Consider the following 20542-nt stretch of genomic DNA (forward strand, 5'->3'; position numbering starts at 1 on the left):
TTTTTTTTTTTTTTTTTAAAGAAAAGATTATGACCATTACAACTCACAAAATAAAGCTTAATTGAATCACATCCTACTACAAAGCAAAGGGTAAGAAAGCTTAATTAGTTTCTTACAGTAGTGGAAAAATTGGAATTTTATGTAGTATCAAAGGGGGTTAGGCTAGGTCAGGCTACAATGAGTCGGTTCAAGTCGGGCATATAAATGTGTTGATTCGGTCGAGCGCCCGATGGGCTAGTTACCTACACCGTGAACGCCCATTTAATAAACGTGTCGGGGTCAAGCCTAACACAATTATTAATCGGCTCAGTCTAGATTGGGCCATAAATGTGTCAAGCTCGGTCGGGCCTACCGGTGCGGGCTCAGAATTGACACCCCTAGTTGGTATGAACCCCATAGGGTTGGGCCTGAACATGAACTCGACAAGGTTGGGTTAGGCTTGTGTTGAATTTTTAGGACCAAGGGTTAAGTCGGGGTTTTAAGAAACCCAACCCAATTGGCCCTGTTTCACCCTTTAGTATCATATACAACAGCCAAGAGACCCCCCCACTTCAAACTAATTGATTTTAAGATGAAAGCTTTAACAATTCCATCAATAAAATAAACACACACTTCATAATTCTATCGTATTTTACACATAGTTATTTAATTCGGATTTAGGAATTATTCGGATGAAAAACTATTCGAAATAAATCATTTTATTAATTCAACAATTCGATCAAAATATCGGTAAAAAATTATGGGATAATAAAATTCGGATTCAGATTAGTAAATTATTCGTTTAAGAAAATAAAAAGTTGACAAAAGATTCGGATGTTATTTTTAATATTTGTAATACTTGTTTCTTATTATCTATCAGTTTTCATATGTACATAACATACAAATGATATAAAAATTAAAATTTTAAATATAAATAATATATTTAGCTCTATTTTTTTAACTCATTTTCTATTATTCAAATAATTGAATCAGAGAGGGGGGATTGAGGACAAATTCAATTGGATTCATGTCACTCACTATGTATGTTCACCTTAAATATTAGAGAGAGACAGAGACAATGAGTAACGACTAGAATATTTCGTCAAACTAAAATGAGGTGAGAGATTTTTTTGGTAACAGTGTAAGAAGTTACCTCAGCAAAGATAAACTTTGTCGATTTCTAAGGTTTATTGATTTATTCAAGATAAAGTTTTTTTAATAAGATAAAATGCGATTATAATTTGAATAAAATTTGATTCAACCAAATTATTTGTGATTTTTTTAAATAAAATCTATAAAATCACGATTTTTTCAAATTGTTTTATTTAATTCAAATTATTCATTAAATTCGATAAATTCTGTTTGGCGAATAATTTCGAGGATTAAATAACTAGGATCTTTTTTTTTTCCTTGGTAGAATAACTAAGATCTTACAAGCGTGCAAAAGCACCCCACTCCACCCACCAGCACCCCACCCCCCGGCCCTTTTTTTTTTTTTAAACAAAACCTTATCTATCTATGCAATGACCTGATGTGCGTGGTAAAACATTTTTTTTTTTTTGGTAAAACGATGTGCATAGTAAAACATCAATAATGCATTACATAGACATTGTACTCAACAACGGCAGCGGTAAAGTTGAGGCTATGAGTCTTGACCTGAACATATCCCCTCGCAAACCGGAAAAGCCCACTCCCTCCGATCACCGGCATCTCCCTAACCGCCGAGATAACCGTATTCCTCCCCAGTATAGCGATAGTGCTTCCATTGTATTTCCCTTCCATGAAAGCAAAATTCATGGCCATCAACAACCCAACTTCTTGCTGCGAAGCAAATGCGTAGAACCCTTGAGCTCTTCCAACGAGCTTCGATCTCATCTCTGGCCCTTCCGTTAATGGGTCATCGATCATGTAAATGAGACCGAAGCCTGTCGACGACGATGTGTTTGTCGGGGCTCCGGCCACTCTGACGGTGGTGGGGTTGAGACCTCCGAGGATGTCGTGCCAGTAGAAGCGGAAGTGACTGAGCTTCTCTTTTTTAAGCCCCAGTGATCTATTCCGACTAAAGGTTTTGGCGAAGCTTCCGGAGACTGGGAGTGTTTGGAAGAGAAGAATGGTGATGGTGATCATGGCGAGAAGGATGAAGGGGAAAGCTAGTTTGTGAGATGATGATGATGATGATCCAGCCATTGGAGCCGAACCCAAGTTGATTTGATTTGGGTTTTGGGCCTGTGATGCCTGTGAGGTGATTGTGAATTTGAAAGGTGATCAAGGGAGTGGTTCTACTGATTCACCTTTGAAGACAGAGGCAAGTGTGGACCATAGTGGCAGCTGGAAGGCAATATGGTGTGGAGGGAAGTGAGCGTTTGGCTCTTTTGCTGATTGCTTCCTTCAGGACAAATGCATCTTCACTTTTCTTTGCAACCTCGAAATTGATTTTGATGGCTATCACTTTTCCACCTTTAGAGTGGGGTTGGATTGGAGCCAGAGGTGGTGAGGAGAAAGGTTCAGCACCGACTAATAGGTTAGTTGCCGACATTGTGTTCTTTTTAATGTTTGTTTTCTTGTAAAATTTTTGGATAGAAATGGTTGGTGAACGACTTGTTTTTTTCTTTTGGGTATTTTAGAGAGAGAGATGAATCGCTCTGGGTAGCAATTCTTGACTATCAAATATCAATTGTAGTTTTGACACGTTTGGTGTCTAGAGATTTAACTGCATCTCATAAACAGCCGTGGAAGATGGATGAAGGATCATTCTATGGCTTTTTCCAAGGAACAACAATTGAGAACAGGTTTAATTCCATAAGAGCTTTTAGAGGGACAATGAACTTGGCCCTACCTCAAGCAAAATATCCCCACCTAGACCCAAAGAAAATAAGACTAAAGTCTAGACTTTTGAGAGCACTAGAAGGGACTTGCAGGATCAAATTAAAGAAGGAAAGGGTGATCTCCCTGGCTAGGTCAATGGTGAAGGGTGTCATCACATTCATTTGTTTATAAACAGAAAGGATTAATCACCAAAAGGGCCACCTTTAATTTCAATCCAAAAATACTAAATTATATCATTTTTTGCAATCTATGTATAGGTCTACTACAACCACAGTAAACAGCTCTTCCTCTGAAAAAGCTGAGAGAGCTAAACAAAGCAAATACATCAATTAATAATGGTAAACATGGATATTATACTCAGTGGTAGCATCTCCTGTTGCAGCGTCGAATTTATGAGTCTTGACCTTTGCGAAACCCCGAGCAAACCGGAATAGTCCACTCCCTCCGATCACCGGCATCTCTCTCTCCTTTGAGAACACAGTGTTTCTCCCTAATATTGTTATTGTGCTCCCATTGTACTTCCCATCCGTGAAGGCAAAGTTCATGGCCATTAACAAGCCAACCTCACTTTGTGAAGCAGAGGAGTAGAACCCCTGTGCTCTTCCAACAAGCTTAGAACTCATCTCTGGACCTTCTGTTAAGGGATCATCGATCATCATCAAGGCACCGAACCCGGTGGGCGATGTGTTTGTCTGAGGCGCGGCGGCGACTCGGATCGCTGATGGGTTACTCCCACTAACAATATCATGCCAGTATACCTGAAGCTGAGTTAACTTCCCTTCCTTAAGTCCTAGAGAAGCTGGACTTAAAACTCTGGAGAATTGATGAGGTTTGCCATGGATGACAGTGACCTCCAAAAAGAAGAAGATGAGGAAAAAGAAGATGGTGTATGAAAGAAAAGAATTTGAAAGCAGCACTGCCTTCTTGGGGACCATAGCTACAAGGGTTTAAAATTAATGGGACCAAAATATGGAATTTTCAGTGCTCACTTATGAATTGCTTTTGGTGGGTTTGGTTCTTCTATCCCATATATATAGCTGGAAAGGTAGATGGAGTAGTTGTGTTTACGTGTGTTTTCTTGTGAAACTGAAATTTAAACTTGATAGACACCTAAGCCACCTGTCAATAATTTATATTTAGGGTGTCAAAATCCAAACTGGTTGAACCAACCAAACAAACTTATCGGGCAATTTTTCGAATTAGGTTTTATGCAGACTGGTAGAAACAAGAACTGATTGGACTGACTGAATTAACCGATCCAAACCAAATTGATAGGAAATTGGTAAGAAATTGAAATGCAAAAAATAATTCTATTTGACTGATTTATATTGTTGTACTTAACACCCAAAATGGTATCGGATTGATAATAACCCAATACGAGGAAACCAATAAAAACCTAAACCGAGACTAAAACCGGTTTAACCCCACCGAACTGACGGATTGATACCTTTACTTAATTTCTTGGGCCAGTAGTTGCTTTACTCTGTGAATCGCTTAATTTCAAGGAATAGTGATTGCTTTACAGTTTACATTTTGACATTTTGGCAAATCAGATGATGAGATTGTTGGTTTGCTACCATTTCTCCATTGCATCTATGAGTGTATAAAGAACCATCATTTGTGGGGGGAAAAATTGCAATTGCTTCTTGTGGGAGAAAACTTTATCTTTTGATAAAGAAATAACCATTAAAGTAATAAGGACAACAATATGAGAGTAGTTGGAATTATGAGTGGTAGACAATGATATAACATGATATAATGGAAACTCAGTGTGATCTTAGGGTTGTTGATGACACTAATTAAAAATAGAAAATTGATAGATTTGGCTCAACAGTAAAGCACAAACAAACCAAGGACATGGCTTTAATTTCCATATCCACCAAAGACGTACTCCAGGTTAGGTTTATCAACAAAGGCAGCTTCTAGCTAGGAACACCTACACAATCATATACATAAACTAACAAGAAACTCTCTCTCTCTCTCTCTCTCTCTCTAGTGCTACTTTATCTTCCTTATTAGAGAAATACAGCCCTTGTTGCTCAAAGGCCCTTGGTCAAAACTAACAACCCATTAATGTTTCTGGAATCCTTTTTTTCCGACAAAACAGTGAGAGCAAATCCAACTACCCATTTGAAATTAATGTTCCAAAACTGAATCAGCTATATGCGAGCATATGGTCATGTTTGTTGATCTAAATGTTCTATATATGATCAAGAAGACAAAGGTCAGCCACAAGAAAATGATCTTTCCAAGTGGTAGTTGCAGTCATTTATTGACCAATCTTTTACGTTCACTTATATAATACTTGGCCCTGAAAAGGTCCCCTTTATTATCTAAAATATGAATAATTATAATGCATTGATAGAGGCATGTTTTTTCTTGCTTGCAATTTAGTAGGAAGGGCAATCAAATAAGAGCACCAGTGAAGTTCTATTAGACAACTTAGGACTTGGTAGTTGGTAAGGGTGTCAAATCGGAATCAAAACCAAAAACCGAATCCAATTCCAGACCGAATATCCTGAACTGAACTAAATCAATTATAATATGGTTATATCTTGTATTTGAAATGAGTGTTTATAATTCGGTTGGGTCCGGATCTAGATCTATGTCAAGAACCGATGGTTCTAACCACAACCAAACTAAATAATTAGATGTAACTGTTTCCCTTTTTCAAAAACTAAACACTCGATGAGACTCAAATTGAAACATAACGTAATTAATCACTTAAATTGTATTATAGAGTTATAGTTATAGTTTAAGTTTAAAACCCTCTTTTGTTGGGAAAGAAGAACAACCTAGTGAATAAGCATTTGCATTCTATCTTCTACATAGCATAATCGAATTTTAAGGTGGATACCGGAACCAAATAAGAATCAAATACAAAATCTGAATAGGAATCGGAACCGTAGAAGAACCAAATAAGTTCGGTATGAGTACCGATTTTTAGATTGGAAATGGGACCTAGTCCGGTTCCGGATGACACTAACACTCATTGGACTCGAAACTGAAACCAAACCAAATACTTGGTTCTGGACCGATTGACACCCTTAATAGTTGGTGCCATACTCATATGAGGTTCAAATTTTGTAAACAATTAGACCTCAAGATTTCCTAAGCACATGTAAAATTTCAGTCCAAACAAAGCTTAAGGAGTGGCAAAACAAGGATTTGAAATTTAGCAATGTTTGAGAGATCAGAGTAGTGGTTGAAGTGTCATAAGTATGCATAGATGTACATGGAGATTCATAATAATCTATGAGAAGGTATTCGATTGAATTAGAACTTGAAATTAACACATATTAATTAAAAGCATATATTAGCTATCAAACGATCAAAATTACTACATCATCTTTCCATTTGGCATATTGATAAAGCTTATCAGAGCCGGACAATGCCAACTGTGAAGGGATTTTGGCCTCATCAGCCATGTTTATATGCTGAATTCCATCCCAGAAGCATTATTTCAGTGCGTACGCAAGTCAGATTTGGTCAACCTTTAGTTGGTGGCATTGTCATATCAACCTTCGGCTAAAAGTAGATGAGAAGAAAAATAACATTTGATGGATTATACACTGAGATGGCTAAAAGAACTGAAATATGGTATGAATGTCTTATCTGATGATGGGATCTAAAGACCGATTGATTGGGAATATTTTTCCCATGTGTGGGAGAGAGCTCAGCATGCATATATACAGCTAGGAGGTCTTTGGGGTGCGTATTTAGATGTTGAGTGCATACCCTTATATGTTCAACTATCAAATTTGCATTGGGCGCAACCCCCCATACTGGAGAGGATCTGAATCCTTTAAGGAAAAAAAAAACCTACCTTTTTAATGGTAATTTAAGGTAAAAAGTTTTGTTCTAAGTTGTGTAAGTAGACTGTTGCTACATCAGCCATCAAAAGGTACGAAATAACTTCTGTGCGTCGGTTGATATCTCGGTTTCCTTTTACCTTCCGTCGGTGAGATGGGTCTCTTGGTGGCCTCCAATGGGTGATTGGATTGCTATTGACTGTGTCGGTGAGATGGGTCTCTTGGTGGCCTCCGGATGGGTGATTGGATTGCTATTGACTGTGATGGTTCGTTCACTAATGAAAGAGGAGGATTTAAACAGATGGTTATATATGCTGCGTGATCTATGGGGTTGTACGTTCAAGAGGGGCTACAAAAATGTCGTTCTCACCAGAAAAGTTCAGGGCCATGAAAGTGTAGTTCTTGTCAGAATGTTCAAAATAAGCCAAGAAAGTGTTGTTATCATGGGAAAGTCAGAGATCGGCCAACAACAGTGTCGTTTTGCCAGAAAAGTTCTATGTGGGCAGAAAATATCCTTCTTACCAACCCTTCAATTTATTTATGATTTCCCAATCTTATTGGTGTTGGAAGCTTTACGCATTTTGTTTGCTTTGCCTTCATGTTCTCTTGGAGGATCTGGTGAAATATGGAAAATTCTAAGCCAAGAGACTAAGAAAGAAAGAAAAAGAGAATAAAATGTGCCAACCCAACCCCAACCCCCAACCCCACAATATTTTTTCATTTGGGTCTCTCTCTAAATCTTTCTACTTTGATAAGTAACCATGGAAAAATCTAGAACTCCAAGCAAGTTGATGATCTCCTCATCGATCACCATTTTTTCCATCTCAATTCTCTTCTCCAACGTTGCATTGGCCGGAAACACTAACCACCAGTTCTGTAGAGAATTGAGTATATCAAAGTTTGAAGAGAAGTTAACCCACCTTCGCTTCTATTATCACAATTTAATCAAAATTACAAATGCTCAGATTGTGTCTGGAAACTCAAGCACAGGGTTCGGTAGAATTGATGTGGTGGACGCAGAGCTTAGAGAAGGTCCTGAGACTAACTCAAAGCTGGTGGGAAGGGTGGAAGGTCTGGAATTGAATGCGTCGCAAGGTGAACTTGGGCTGTTAATGGTTATTAGTTTCGCCTTTACGGAAGGGAAATACAATGGAAGCACACTTAGCATGCTAGGGAGGAACCTGATATTAAGGGAGGTGAGAGAGATGCCACTGGTAGGAGGCACAGGGCTTTTCCGATTTGCTCGGGGTTATGCTCAGGCAAGAACTGTCCTTTTTAACTCCTCAATCACCATTGTTCAGTTTGATTTCTCTGTCATCCATTACTGATAATGCTGTTACATCTTCTTCTTCTCATATACCTCTTTCACATAGGTGCAGCTAAATAAAGTGTTAATTTAATGGGCTTTGCATCCCTTATATTTGTTTGTCTTGTTTTGTATGGGCGAGGGTTCTTTAAGCAAGCGGATAGGAGAACATACCAGTAAGTTACACCTCCTATACCTTGTGTGGATCAGGATTATACGAGAATGATTCTTGTACAAGAACCCGATGCACTCTCCTACTGGCTATGAATTTTGGATCCAACAGAAATATAAAAAGAGGAAATTACACTACACTCCCCTCCCCTATGTGTTTCATCTGTTACACTCAATCCCCTTGCTAAGTTTGTAATTACAAACGTACCGTGTGATGTTAATACTATTAGAATCAGATGTTAAATGTCTTTTTTACCCCCTTCCCCTTTGTCTAAATATTACTCTCTCCCGCGTATTTTCCGACTCCCTTTTCTTCTAACTTGCTGTAATAGGAGGCGGCACCTATCAGATCGGCAGCGGCTCCGACCACCTTTCCTTTGTCAATCTTGTTCGTCTCATGGTGAAGTCCAGCTTTTGCAGCATTTGCGATCACCTTGGCACTAGATATCAGCTCGGATTTGGAAGGTTGGTGCTTGTGGCCGTGGGCTATGTGTTGCTCATGAGGACGTGATTCCATGGAGATTTTCTAAGAGGAAATTCGTATACCTATTGATTGATTGCTTAGAGACCCAGATCGAGATCAAACTAATTTTAGTTGGATCCACGAGTGTAGTTCAAATGCAAATATCAAGCAAACTAATTTCTTTATAACAACAATCAAACTAGGAAACAAGCGCACCAGCCAACTGCGTTATCTATTCAAGCATCACAACTAAAGAAACTCAAGTAATCCAACACACATCTATGAATTCAAACCATTTGTTCAAAAAAAAAAAAAAAAACACAAATTCAAGAACAAATAACATATTACTGCAATTATAAATATTTCAAACCACTAACCTTAAGTAATCAACATCCATCTACTTTCTAGTTTGTCGAATCTAGGAGAAGAAAACAAAACCCTATAAAAGCCAAATAGAAAGGGAAAAATGAAACTAAAGATTCAGGATTTAGGGAATTTCGAAAGCTCAAGTTAGGAGGCAGTGAAGTTGGAGAAAGAAAAGAAATGGAAAGACGAAACATCAAATAAAGAAATAGTAAATAAGGAAATAGAGAGAGACATAGACTGTCTGAACTTTGAAAATGGTAAAATGAAAAAGGAAAGAGGAACAGATGCTACTCCCTTTGTTTGGAGCCTTGAAGATGCGTCCGGTTATTGACAAACATGGCTTCTTCTAGGCTTATCGTCGAAGCTCCTCACCCATCTCAAAGATCTCTCTGAGCAAACCCTCACCATTGTACTTGAGCTTCAAAACCCTAAAACCAAAATTGCCTAAGGAAGAAGATGAAAAAAAGGGTAAATATGTAATCTCACGTTAAGGTAAGGGTATTTTGGGGTTTAAAATGAATTATTATATCATGAGTCATCACTTAGCGGTTTCTCACTCACGGTCAGGGTACGGTTGATAGAATCTAGAAATTAGAAGGAAGGGAGTGTAATTTCAAACTTCATAGGGGAGGTTTATGTAATACTTGAAACATACAGGGGAGGGGAGTGTAATTTCCTAATGTAAAAATTGACTCACTCATGAGTTTTGAGACAGTGGAGTAGGAGCCAAACTTGGCTGCTCCCTGAGTTGCAGCCAAGTACCTGCAACCCCTAGTACCAGTCAGGGGAATGGAATCATAGGGGTATGGGTGGAAAAATACACCTTAGGTGGGTATTTTCAAACCTGTCCCTGGGATTCCATTTTCTTGGCTGTTACCATGGGGTTGCAGCTACTAGGCTGCAACTCGGGCAATAGTGAAAATTTTTCCATGGAGTAGTGGACTAAAGCATTGAACTAAGTAGAGAAATTGCCTTAATAATAACAAGTTACACATTAATTGGGCTCAAAAGAAGTTAAACATGAGGGTTCATTGCAGCCACATTAAATAACTCCCAACTCATGATTGCCTCAACAAAGAAAAGAAAGATAATGAAAAATTAAGAAGCTCCACTAAAGGTTTCAATAATGAAAGACGAAGACATTATACTCAACAATGGCATCTCCTGTTCTAGGATTGAACTTGTAAGTACTGGCCTGTACATACCCTCTAGCAAATCGGAATAGTCCACTCCCTCCGATCACCGGCATCTCTCTCACTTTCAAGAACACTGAGTTTCTTCCCAGTATAGTTATGGAGCTTCCATTGTACTTCCCTTCCATGAAAGCAAAGTTCATGGCCATTAACAAGCTCACATCATTTTGTGATGCTAAGGTATACAGCCCTTGTGCTTTTCCAACAAGCTTCGAACTCAATTCTGGCCCTTCTGTCAATGGATCATCGATCACAATCACGCCGCCAAATCCAGTGGCTGATTTGTTCGTGGTTGCCGCCGCTGCAACTGGTACTGCTGTGGGGTTACGGCCACTAGCAATGTCATGCCAGTAGACACGAAAGTGACTTAGCTTTTCCTCTTTGTAGCCAGTTGTAGCTGGACCATGGATCTTGGAGGAGGACCCAAATGGGTTTCCATCGACGGCGAAAAAGATGAAGCATATGATCATGAACATAAAAACAGATTTGGGCAGCACTGTTCTAGCCATTGGGGACCAAATATACATGGATCTGGACTAGGAAAGGAGATGACTATTTATTGAAGAGCAGGGTTTTTATATTGTTGCATATGGACATGGTCGAACACAGATCTGCAGGAGTGACTGTGAAGGAAAGCCTGGAAAGAACACGCCAGTGTAAGTGAGGAAGGCAATACTACAGGAAGGGCCCACCACAGTGTTGGCTTGGACAAAGATTGGGCACCCAGTGGGGCCCTAGGGTGGGGAGTCTAGCTAGTTACATTCTAAATGAAATGAATTTTAATTTGTTGGTGAACTTTATGATGAAGTGAGTTGATGGTTCCTGTAAAAAAATAAAAAATAATAAAATTAAAAAAGGTTATAAGACTATAAGCCACTCATGAAACTTATCTAGGAAGTGATCATTATTACTACAATTTTACCTTCACTATTCAAAGTTCATTTTTTAACTTCTACCATCTTTCATTTTGGAAAATAGCTATTAAAAAGAAAAAAAGTACTCAAAGTTGAAGGCGTGGGCTAAGGGTCCAAGGGCCTTGATTGTCTAGCGGGAATCTTGGACAATAAAGTCACTTTGTTGATGTGGCCTTGTGTCTAGGCTCCTCTAATGCGTTGGTTCATCTAGGCTTTGTGATAACAATACTCCTTTGCATAACAAATTACTTTTAAATTTTAATATATGGGAAAATTAAAGAATTGTCAAACCACTGTGCATGCAAATTCTTGGCATAACCTCTCACTAAACCTCTTCCCCTACTAGATTCGTGCATATTTCCCTTTATTGATGGAAAACTGCTCTCTGACGTTATAATGATCCCCCTCTTCCAAGTTAATGAATTTGGGTAATAGTTTCCTCGATGGTTGTTAGAGAAGTTTTTCCTCAATATTCCACAGATTTTCTATGGAGCGTAGTTATTGCGCTCAAAGTCTCTGGGCATGTTGTTTCATTCACCATCTGTCTCTTTTGATAAATTTCAACCCGATCCAATTTCTAATATGAAGTTAAAAAAAAATCTATCTGTAGAACTAAACATGTATTAATAAGAATTTGACTGTAAATCATTAAAAATTAGTTAAAATTTTAACTTCGGAAATTTTGGAGCAACTTTAGATTAACCCTTGAAATCACAACGATATAAATCCAACCTGTGCATCATTTGTTGGTGCATGCGTATCACAGAACTCAAACCTTGACCCAAGCAAGGGGTTGTTTGGTCTTTTGGTCAGATTTATTTGGTAGCGCAAGAAAAAGGCTCATAGATAAAGCCCATTTTGTTTTTGAAATTCTAGACATCCCACCCAAGAGTGTGGATCAGGTTTTCGTAAAGACTGATTCATACAGATTGAATCCATTTAAATGCGATTAACCCCATATGAGAATGGTTCTTATGGGAGGACTTGCTTTGCTCTCATAATAAATCTTAAAAGAGAAATTTGCATTGCCACCCCCTGAACTTTGGTCCTTATTCAACACCACCCCCTGGACTTTTCGAAACGTCAAAGCCACCCCCTAAAAATTCAAAAAATTCTAAATCGATCCCTGCCGTTAGCCGACCGTGTTAAATGAATGAAAACCTGTTAGTTTTTTTACAATATACCCAAAATACCCCCATCTATTGTGAGAGGACAATATTGCCCTCTCTTTTATTTGCTTCTTCTAAACCCATCTCCCATCTCCCATCTCCCATCTCACTCCTCTCACTCAATCGGTCGAACAAGAAGAAGAAGAAGACGGTACGGTAACCTACAACTCTATCCATCCCTTCGGCGTGCGATTCTCTTCCCTCCGGTGTGCAAAGCTCTTCCCTCCAGCGTGCAAACCTCTCCCCCCTCCGGCGTCCGAACCCCAATTCGTCCTTAGTTAATCTAGGTTTATATCCTATGGAATACTGGAGATGGGGATTTTTAATTTTTCAGTTCGGATTGATTAAGTAGTGTAAATCTCTAGAAGATAATGATGAGATTTCGCTGTCCATGAGAATCATCCCACGATTGGTGTGTTTTTCAGTTCGGATTGAATTAGTGTAAATCTCTAAAAGATGATGATGAGATTTCACAGCACAGAGAATCATCCCACGATTGGTGTGTTTTTCAGTTCGGATTGAATTAGTGTAAATCTCTAAAAGATGATGATGAGATTTCACAGCACAGAGAATCATCCCACGATTGGTGTGTTTTTCAGTTCGGATTGAATTAGTGTAAATCTCTAAAAGATGATGATGAGATTTCACAGCACAGAGAATCATCCCACGATTGGGGTGATGATCTTGCGATATGTGCCCATATGTTGAGATTTTGACCTCATTTTCTTGTATATTTAGATTTGATTTGGCGATTGTTATTGTTAAATGATTCAGAAAATGAAGGAGCTTATTGAATGTATGAATTGAATTCTCTGGAATTGCCTAATCTGTATTTCTTATTCACATTGACAGATTTAAATCCAATATTGGTAGGTAGTTTTGAAAATATTTTGGAAGTGAGAGGCTCTGTAAGAGGAATCCATATCATATATATCTATCCCAAATGTTGTTTTTATTCACATATGAGGGTAGATTATGAAACTATTGATCATTTTTGGAAAAAAAAATAAAAAAAAAAGTTAGAAAAGATCAGTTATTTATGTTAAGTTTGGATTGATGAGTTAATCAGATTATTTTGATATGAGAAAATATATATGGAAAAATAGTTGATATTTGAAAAATCCTATGATTAGGTTCTCTGTATTATGCATTGCTATGATTGGTCCTTGATTTTGATTTGAAAATTTCTTTTTTGGATGTATAAATGTTTTGACTTGTGTACTATCTGAAATGTTTGATGAAGAGTTTACCATTCTAATGCTTTAACTTGTTTGGGAATGCATTTAATTTCTCTTCTTAGTTGTCAGTTCCTAATTTCATTCCCAACCTCTACCATAACAAAGATAACTTATTTGGCAACTTGTGATCCTGAAAGGCCATTCCACATATTGTAACGATGAGTATTAAGTAATGTTACTGATTTTCTCTGTTTTCACATCTGATTTTTTTTTTTAACAATGAATGTTAAGTGTGCTATTGAATACCATTGGAGTGGGAAGACTGTAGTTAAAATTGTTGATCCAGGCTTATATGGCTACTTGGACATGGTGTGTGACATCTATAATGAACTCATCACACATGTGCCTGTGGGTCACAATGTAGTTTTTAAAGTGAATTGTATACTACCAAAATGAGATAAGGGAGGTAACAGATGATCCATCAGTGTATGAGTTGTTTGGCTTGCATAGTTGTGATATGATAAATATATATGTGGATGACATTGTTCACAGCAAGTCTGCAACCGATGAATTTACAGTTAACCGGTTTCCTAGTAGTCTGGTTAATGATAGAGATGGTGAACTTGATAATGAACCTACTGGACAATGTCAACAGGCTCTACAACCATATGGTGCTAGTCTTGGTCAGAGCAAGGGAAAAATTACTGTATGTAGGGTTACTACTGGTGCTAATAGTAGTGGAAGTGGAAGTGCTATTGCTTGTGCTACAGCTACTGCTAGGGGAGGTAAAGGTACCAAGACTATTACAAGGTGTGTGAGCATTGGTACTTCTAGTGGAAGAGCTAGTAGCAGAAGTGAAGCTACTGGTAAGAGACTGAGAGTGTCTGATGAGGTTGTCAGGGCTATTAGCAACAACAATGTATGTTCGGATGACTCTATGGTTGGATCTGATGAAGATTGAAAAATTGGCAGCAAAGATGAGTGGGATGATGAAAGTGAAAGAGAAGATGGTCAGAATGGCAATGAATCTACAGAGGATGATGAGTATGGAAAAAATGATGATGATTCAATTTCTTATGACCTATCTGGATATGAATCTGAAGAGTATCATGGCAAATTTGATGAACAGAACTATGTGGGTGAAGGTGGCAAGGTGAAGATAGCTGAAGGTAATGTATATGGAAATGTGCACCATTTCAGGGAAGCTTTGAGAGAGTATATACTACAAGAGGGGTTTGATATTATCAGGCTGAAAAATGAACAAACTAGAGTTACAGTTATATGTAAAGCACCAAATTGTTCATGGAGATTATATGTTTCACCAATATCAGATGGTATCACCTACATGGTAAAGACATATAACCCAGTTCATACATGTATTAAGGTAACCAAGAACAAGTTTGCTACATCTAGATGGATAGCAATGAAACTTCTTCAACAGCTAAAGGTTTAACCAGAAATGAAAATAGAGACCATGGCTGATCACATACAGAAAACATATGGTCTTCAGTTCCACTACACCAAGCTATATAGGGCACGCAAGATTGCCCTAGGGATTAATGAAGGAAGCCATTCTACGTCATATGTAAAATTACCTGCTTATGCTAGGTTGGTATTTTAAAAGGATGTTGGGAGTATTTTTAAGCTCCAGTTTGAGACCAAGAACCGTATGTCCGATAATCCGATTTTTAAAAGATTGTTTGTCTGTTTTGATGCTTGCAAGAAGGGTTTCTTAAGAGGATGTAAACCGTTCATTGGTCTTGATGGCTGCCACCTCAAGGGCCGATATGGAGGGATTCTGTTGAGTGCAATATCTGTTGATGGGAATAATGATATTTTTCCTATTGCATATGGTGTAGTTGAAGTTGAGTGTAAGAATAGCTAAATGTGATTTCTAGATAATTTTCGAGATGCTCTACTCGATGACAGTGATGATATATCACTCACATTTATATCAGACAGATAGAAGGTATACTTTTCTTTATCTTTTTTTCTTTTTTATATGTATTTTCAATTAGTCATTTACATGTCCTAACATTTTCCATATGTGTTGTATAAGGGTTGTCAGTTGTGATTTCTACAATCTTCCCTTATGCTCACCAAATAATCTGCAGTAGGCATCTATATCAAAACCTGATGGCAAAGCACTATGGTATGCTATTGAAACTGCATTTTTGGGCTGCCTCACAAGCTTCAACTGAACTTCAGTTTCAAAAGGAAATGAATAGCATCAAGGAGATTAAGGAAAAGACATATTTTTATTTGAATGAAAACCCCCGAAGGATGTGGTCAAGGCATGCCTTTGATGTAGGAGCAAGGAGTGACCATATCACGAATAATATGACTGAGTCATTTAATCACTGGATTGGAGACTTAAGGAGTAAACCCATTCTCACATTGGTTGATCACCTAAGGGTGAAAATAATGGATAGGCTACATAGAAGGTATGAGAAGCCAAACATGTGGGAGGGTAAAGTAACACTGAGGGTTATAGTGAAGTTGAACAAGGTTCAGCAAGAAGCAAGGCATTGCAGGTGTCAACCAGCAGGTGAAGGTCAATTTGAGGTCTTAGATAAATTTGAAAACAGATTTGTGGTTAATCTAAACCATTACGGATGTGATTGTAGAGTTTGGGAAAACACTGGTATATCTTGTCTCCATGCTGCAGCTTCTATATCATACATAAGGGGAGAGTCGGTCAACTATTGTGATCCATTTTTCAGTATTAGAAAATACTTGGATACATACAAAGAGATGATCCATCCACTTCCAGATTTGGCAGTGTTAAAGGATGATGCTCCTAATGAGAAAGTACTACCACCAAATCTGAAGAGGTTACCAAGTAGACCTCACAAAATTAGGAAAAGAGAAGCATGAGAAGTACTTCCTTCAGATTTCAAGAAGAGATCATCATCATCAATTAGGTATGACATCTGCAAGAAGGAAGGACACAATAGGAGGACATGTCCGAGGGCTGAAGATGCTGAGCATGATGAATGTACTAGTAAAAAGAAGAATATAAAGGTAAATGCAACTCGCTTTATTTATTTAGTTGAAACTTATTTAATAAATATCTCATACTTATTTGTTGTTGTGTAAAAGAAACATAAAGGAGAGACTGAAGATGAGATCAACACATCTCAATGACTGACTAGATCATAGGTATCTATGTCTAGCACAGTTGGGTGTTTACAAGACAAGGTATTGACCAAGCAGAAGACCAATCGAGCAAAGAGGACATCAAGGGAGAGGGAGAAGAAATGAAGCACAAGCAATCTAGATGTTTTAATTTAGAACAAGAAAACGATGTTGTATTAAGTTACTTTTTCTGACTTTAAGACAATTGGATGTTTCCTTATGATTTTGGATGTTTTTTACGGATTTGTTTTTTTAAGAACTATTTCTATTTCACACTAGATATGGTTGTATGGAATATGTTATGGACAGGAAATTGAACAGATATTCATGGATATGTTTTGGATGTTTCTTTATGGTATAGGTTGTGATGAAATATGTTGGTTTCAAGTGTGTAATGTTACAGGTATTTAATTAAGATATTGTCCATTTAATATTAGACATGGGATGTCAATTTGGTATGAGAAAATCACATTGTCAATTTGGAATTATTTATTTATAGGTATTAAATGTCATTTTATAGCCAAAATGCTGCCCGTTTACAGCCAAAATACTGCCCCTTTACAGTCAAAATGCTGCCCGTTTACAGCCAAAATGCTATCCGTTTATAGTCAAAATGCTGCCCGTTTGTTTTCGGAACTCATCACAATGCTGACCATCTCTCCATCAAAATGCTACCCTTTCAATTTGAGGGTCATGATTAATCAATAACTTAGTAATAAGAACAGTGAGAATGAACGATTTCATTTAGTTCAGATTCTTACATACTTGACACAACTTCACTATTAAACATTGTAAAGTCATTTTTTTAATACATAGCACTAAACACACCACCACAAGCACACCAATTACAATTTTCATCGTTCCATACGCTTTCTCTAAATGCTTAATTCTTTTCTTCAAGGCACGAATCTCTTCTTTCATCTGTTGACTCTGGATTCTTTCATCAACAACTGCTTCTTAATTAGTTGTAGGGGGTGGCAAAAGTCTTAATGCAACTATAGGTTCACACCATGAGAAAAATCAACATCGTCTTGGTGCTTCAGGGCAGCAGTAGTACAACATGTTTGAGTTCAAACTAGACTCTGAAATTCGCACCAATGTACTTTTGGGTTCAGGACATTTGCATCTAACATTCACAAACCTTAACCTACTTTGACTGTTGTCATTGACACTCATGGTAGACATCGGTTATCTACAAATTAAACATCGTAAAAGTGGATTACAATTATTTAGCATCCAGAGTATGAGAAATGCTTAAAATATAGACCCAGAACTCAAACACAGGGAACACAAGTCATAGATCTAGAACAGAGAAAACACTGAAACTTACAATTGATTTAAATGTTAAAAGTTTGAAACTTACAATGGATTTAGGAGGTCGGAGCTCTGGTTGAAACCTGTGGTGATCTTTGTTGCTCATAAGAGCTTGCATACTATGAAGAGTTGCAGCTGCTTGCTTGCGTACAAGGTAACCCCTAACATGGGCTTGTAACTTCACCAGCCCTTTCAAAGCTCGACAAAGCAACAAAAACCACCATATTCATTAGCAAGCAAGCTATTGGAAACAGAACAAATTAAGTGACAAAGCACCCATGAACCCTCGAGGAAATCAGGATTTCAAACAAAATAAGAAGCGAAATCAGATAAATTCAAGGATACTGACATAGTGAAGAGTCCAAATTAATTACTGAATTACAAAACAATCACCATTCTCATACCCAAAACGAAATTTAAGAACACAGAACGAAATACAAGAATGGAGTAGCAGAAGAATTTAAATTCACCTTTGTTGCGACAAATACTAATCGACAGGCCATAACAACCAGTTTTTCATGTTCTGATGAAACTTTGATGCAAAAATCTGAACAAATAGTGGGGTTGATGGGGCGACGGAGAAGAAATGAATATTGAACAGAGTGAGGACTGTTCCTAGATTAACTAAGGAAGAAGAACCCTAAATGCCCAAGAAGAAGAAGCCGAACCCTACATACCTTGGGAGACGTTCGGACGCCGGAGGGGGGAGAGGTTCGCACGCTGGAGGGAAGAGAATCGCACACCGGAGGGATGGATCGAGTTGGAGGTTACCGTACCGTCTTCTTCTTCTTCTTGTTTGACTGAGTGAGTGAGAGGAGTGAGATGGGAGATGGGTTTAGAAGAAGCAAATAAAAGAGAGGGCAATATTGTCCTCTCACAATAGGTGGGGGTATTTTGGGTATATTGTAAAAAAATAACATGTTTTCATTCATTTAACAAGGTCGGCTAACGGCAGGGACCGATTTGAAATTTTTTGAATTTTTAGGGGGTGACTTTGACGTTTCAAAAAGTCCAGGGAGTGGCGTTGAATAAGGACCAAAGTTCAGGGGGTGGCAATGCAATTTTCTCATCTTAAAATAAAGAAAATAAAATATGTACATCATCATCATGGTCATCATGGATACATATACACATCAGTAATGAATGACATAGACATTATACTCAACCACTACGGTTGTGGTGTCGAACGAGTGAGTCTTGGCAAGAGCATAGCCCCGGGCTAACCGGAAAAGTCCACTTCCTCCGACCACCGGCATCTCCCTCACATCTGAGAAAACTGCGTTTCTTCCTAATATGCTAATTGTGATCCCATTGTACTTTCCTTCCATGAAAACAAAATTAAGGTTCATTAAGAGAGCCAGCTCGCTCTGTGATGCTAAAGCGTAGAACCCCTGAGCTCTTCCTACCAGCTTCGATATAGATTCTGGCCTCTCCGTCAATGGGTCATCCATCATCACCACGGCACCGAAAACTGTAGGTGATGTTTTGGTTGATGGTGCTTCAGCAACCCTAATGGCAGTTGGGTTAGAACCACCAATAGTGTCATGGAAGTAGAAGTGAAGGTGGCTCATCTTCTCAAGCTTAAGCCGCTTGGACCCCAGCAGCGTTAGAGTACTAGAGAAGCCATGAGATTCGCTCTGGGCAATATTGAAGAAGGTACTTAAGATGGCTAAGAGGACGATGAGTTTGGGGAAAGCTCTAGCCATTAATGGCGGCTCCGAAGTCCTCCGAGTTCCTAATAATAGAAATCTGGTGGTGGGAGAGATGGCTATTTAAAGTAGGCATGAGATTGGATTTGTGTGTATTTTATATTCGAGTGAATAACGTAAGAACGATTAATTAATATTATCTACGCGAAAGTATCTCGATTTGCGGCATGTTTTGTTGATAATGATGATATTTTGGGGTAGTCAATGACCCTACAACTTGTATTAATTGTTAGTTTTGTGTCACGTGAAACTGAGTCCAAATTGTCTGTTGGGAACGATGAGTTACAGTGAACATCCAATATAATTGAGGGTGGGCCATCAAGCGTGTTGCAGAATAAATAGGCACGAAAAAATAAGTGCAAAAGTATGGATTGGGCACCACATTGCATGTCGAGTCTTGAATCATCTATCTATACCTGTACGCTACATAAGTGATAATGTCTTTTTTAACTCCTAAATAGCTTCTGACATAAGCTTCGTGTGCTCGCGGCATCATCATTTAAAGTTTCTTAAGGAACATTTGTGGAAGTGAAAACGACATGTACAACCTCTCATGCAACCGCTGTCACATGAATGGTCATCCATACATACACTCCTTTTGTTTTTTTGCAACATGCATGCACTTTTAATTGGGGTGAAACAGGTCGGGTCGCGTTAGGTTTCTTAAAACTCTAGACTTCAGGTCTCTAAAAATGAACTCAGGCTCAACCCAAGCCTATCGGGTTCATGCCTAGGCCCAATCTTGTCGAGCTCGTGCCACCTCAACCTGATCCTAATTGACCCTAAAAAAAATGCTATAATAGATCAAACGATTAATAAAACAATTAAAATTATGAAGTGCAACACGATAATTGATGTTTAGGACAATTGACTATAAGAATCAATGACCAAAATTTCATTATTCTAAATAAAATGATAGGATGATAACCCTAAATTCTATTATATAAATCATGGTTAAAATCAGAACCAAGTTAGGCCAGGCCTAGGCCTCGACCTATGCCCGA

General features: G+C 38.2%; 6 protein-coding genes across 6 annotated transcripts; 2 read left to right on the forward strand and 4 right to left on the reverse strand.

The window, feature by feature from the left end:
- Nucleotides 1-1462: 1462 nt before the first annotated feature.
- On the reverse strand, nt 1463-2427 carry LOC122089999 (dirigent protein 19-like). The gene has a single exon (XM_042659805.1). It carries the CDS (start codon nt 2164-2166, stop codon nt 1567-1569), a length of 600 nt encoding a protein of 199 aa, XP_042515739.1. The 5' UTR covers nt 2167-2427; the 3' UTR covers nt 1463-1566.
- Nucleotides 2428-2986: 559 nt separating this feature from the next.
- Nucleotides 2987-3817, reverse strand: LOC122089998 (dirigent protein 22-like). The gene has a single exon (XM_042659804.1). The coding sequence runs from the start codon at nt 3738-3740 to the stop codon at nt 3135-3137; it is 606 nt and encodes a 201-aa protein (XP_042515738.1). The 5' UTR covers nt 3741-3817; the 3' UTR covers nt 2987-3134.
- A 3497-nt stretch (nt 3818-7314) lies between these two features.
- Nucleotides 7315-9105, forward strand: LOC122090140 (dirigent protein 22-like). The gene has a single exon (XM_042659988.1). The coding sequence runs from the start codon at nt 7379-7381 to the stop codon at nt 7943-7945; it is 567 nt and encodes a 188-aa protein (XP_042515922.1). The 5' UTR covers nt 7315-7378; the 3' UTR covers nt 7946-9105.
- Nucleotides 9106-9873: 768 nt separating this feature from the next.
- LOC122088688 (dirigent protein 22-like) lies at nt 9874-10757 on the reverse strand. The gene has a single exon (XM_042658005.1). It carries the CDS (start codon nt 10641-10643, stop codon nt 10044-10046), a length of 600 nt encoding a protein of 199 aa, XP_042513939.1. The 5' UTR covers nt 10644-10757; the 3' UTR covers nt 9874-10043.
- A 5044-nt stretch (nt 10758-15801) lies between these two features.
- Nucleotides 15802-16254, forward strand: LOC122089487. Its single transcript, XM_042659245.1, has one exon. It carries the CDS (start codon nt 15802-15804, stop codon nt 16252-16254), a length of 453 nt encoding a protein of 150 aa, XP_042515179.1.
- A 2623-nt stretch (nt 16255-18877) lies between these two features.
- On the reverse strand, nt 18878-19736 carry LOC122090098 (dirigent protein 22-like). Its single transcript, XM_042659936.1, has one exon. The coding sequence runs from the start codon at nt 19533-19535 to the stop codon at nt 18963-18965; it is 573 nt and encodes a 190-aa protein (XP_042515870.1). The 5' UTR covers nt 19536-19736; the 3' UTR covers nt 18878-18962.
- Nucleotides 19737-20542: the final 806 nt, after the last annotated feature.

This window comes from Macadamia integrifolia, chromosome 9 (genome assembly GCF_013358625.1).
Source record: "Macadamia integrifolia cultivar HAES 741 chromosome 9, SCU_Mint_v3, whole genome shotgun sequence".
NCBI classification, from domain to species: domain Eukaryota; kingdom Viridiplantae; phylum Streptophyta; class Magnoliopsida; order Proteales; family Proteaceae; genus Macadamia; species Macadamia integrifolia.

Bases quoted from the DNA above. Each gene is read 5' to 3' on its own strand.
- LOC122090140 (XM_042659988.1), top strand. From the start codon at position 7,379: ATGGAAAAATCTAGAACTCCAAGCAAGTTGATGATCTCCTCATCGATC.
- LOC122089999 (XM_042659805.1), bottom strand. From the start codon at position 2,166: ATGGCTGGATCATCATCATCATCATCTCACAAACTAGCTTTCCCCTTC.
- LOC122090098 (XM_042659936.1), bottom strand. From the start codon at position 19,535: ATGGCTAGAGCTTTCCCCAAACTCATCGTCCTCTTAGCCATCTTAAGT.
- LOC122089998 (XM_042659804.1), bottom strand. From the start codon at position 3,740: ATGGTCCCCAAGAAGGCAGTGCTGCTTTCAAATTCTTTTCTTTCATAC.
- LOC122089487 (XM_042659245.1), top strand. From the start codon at position 15,802: ATGGATAGGCTACATAGAAGGTATGAGAAGCCAAACATGTGGGAGGGT.
- LOC122088688 (XM_042658005.1), bottom strand. From the start codon at position 10,643: ATGTATATTTGGTCCCCAATGGCTAGAACAGTGCTGCCCAAATCTGTT.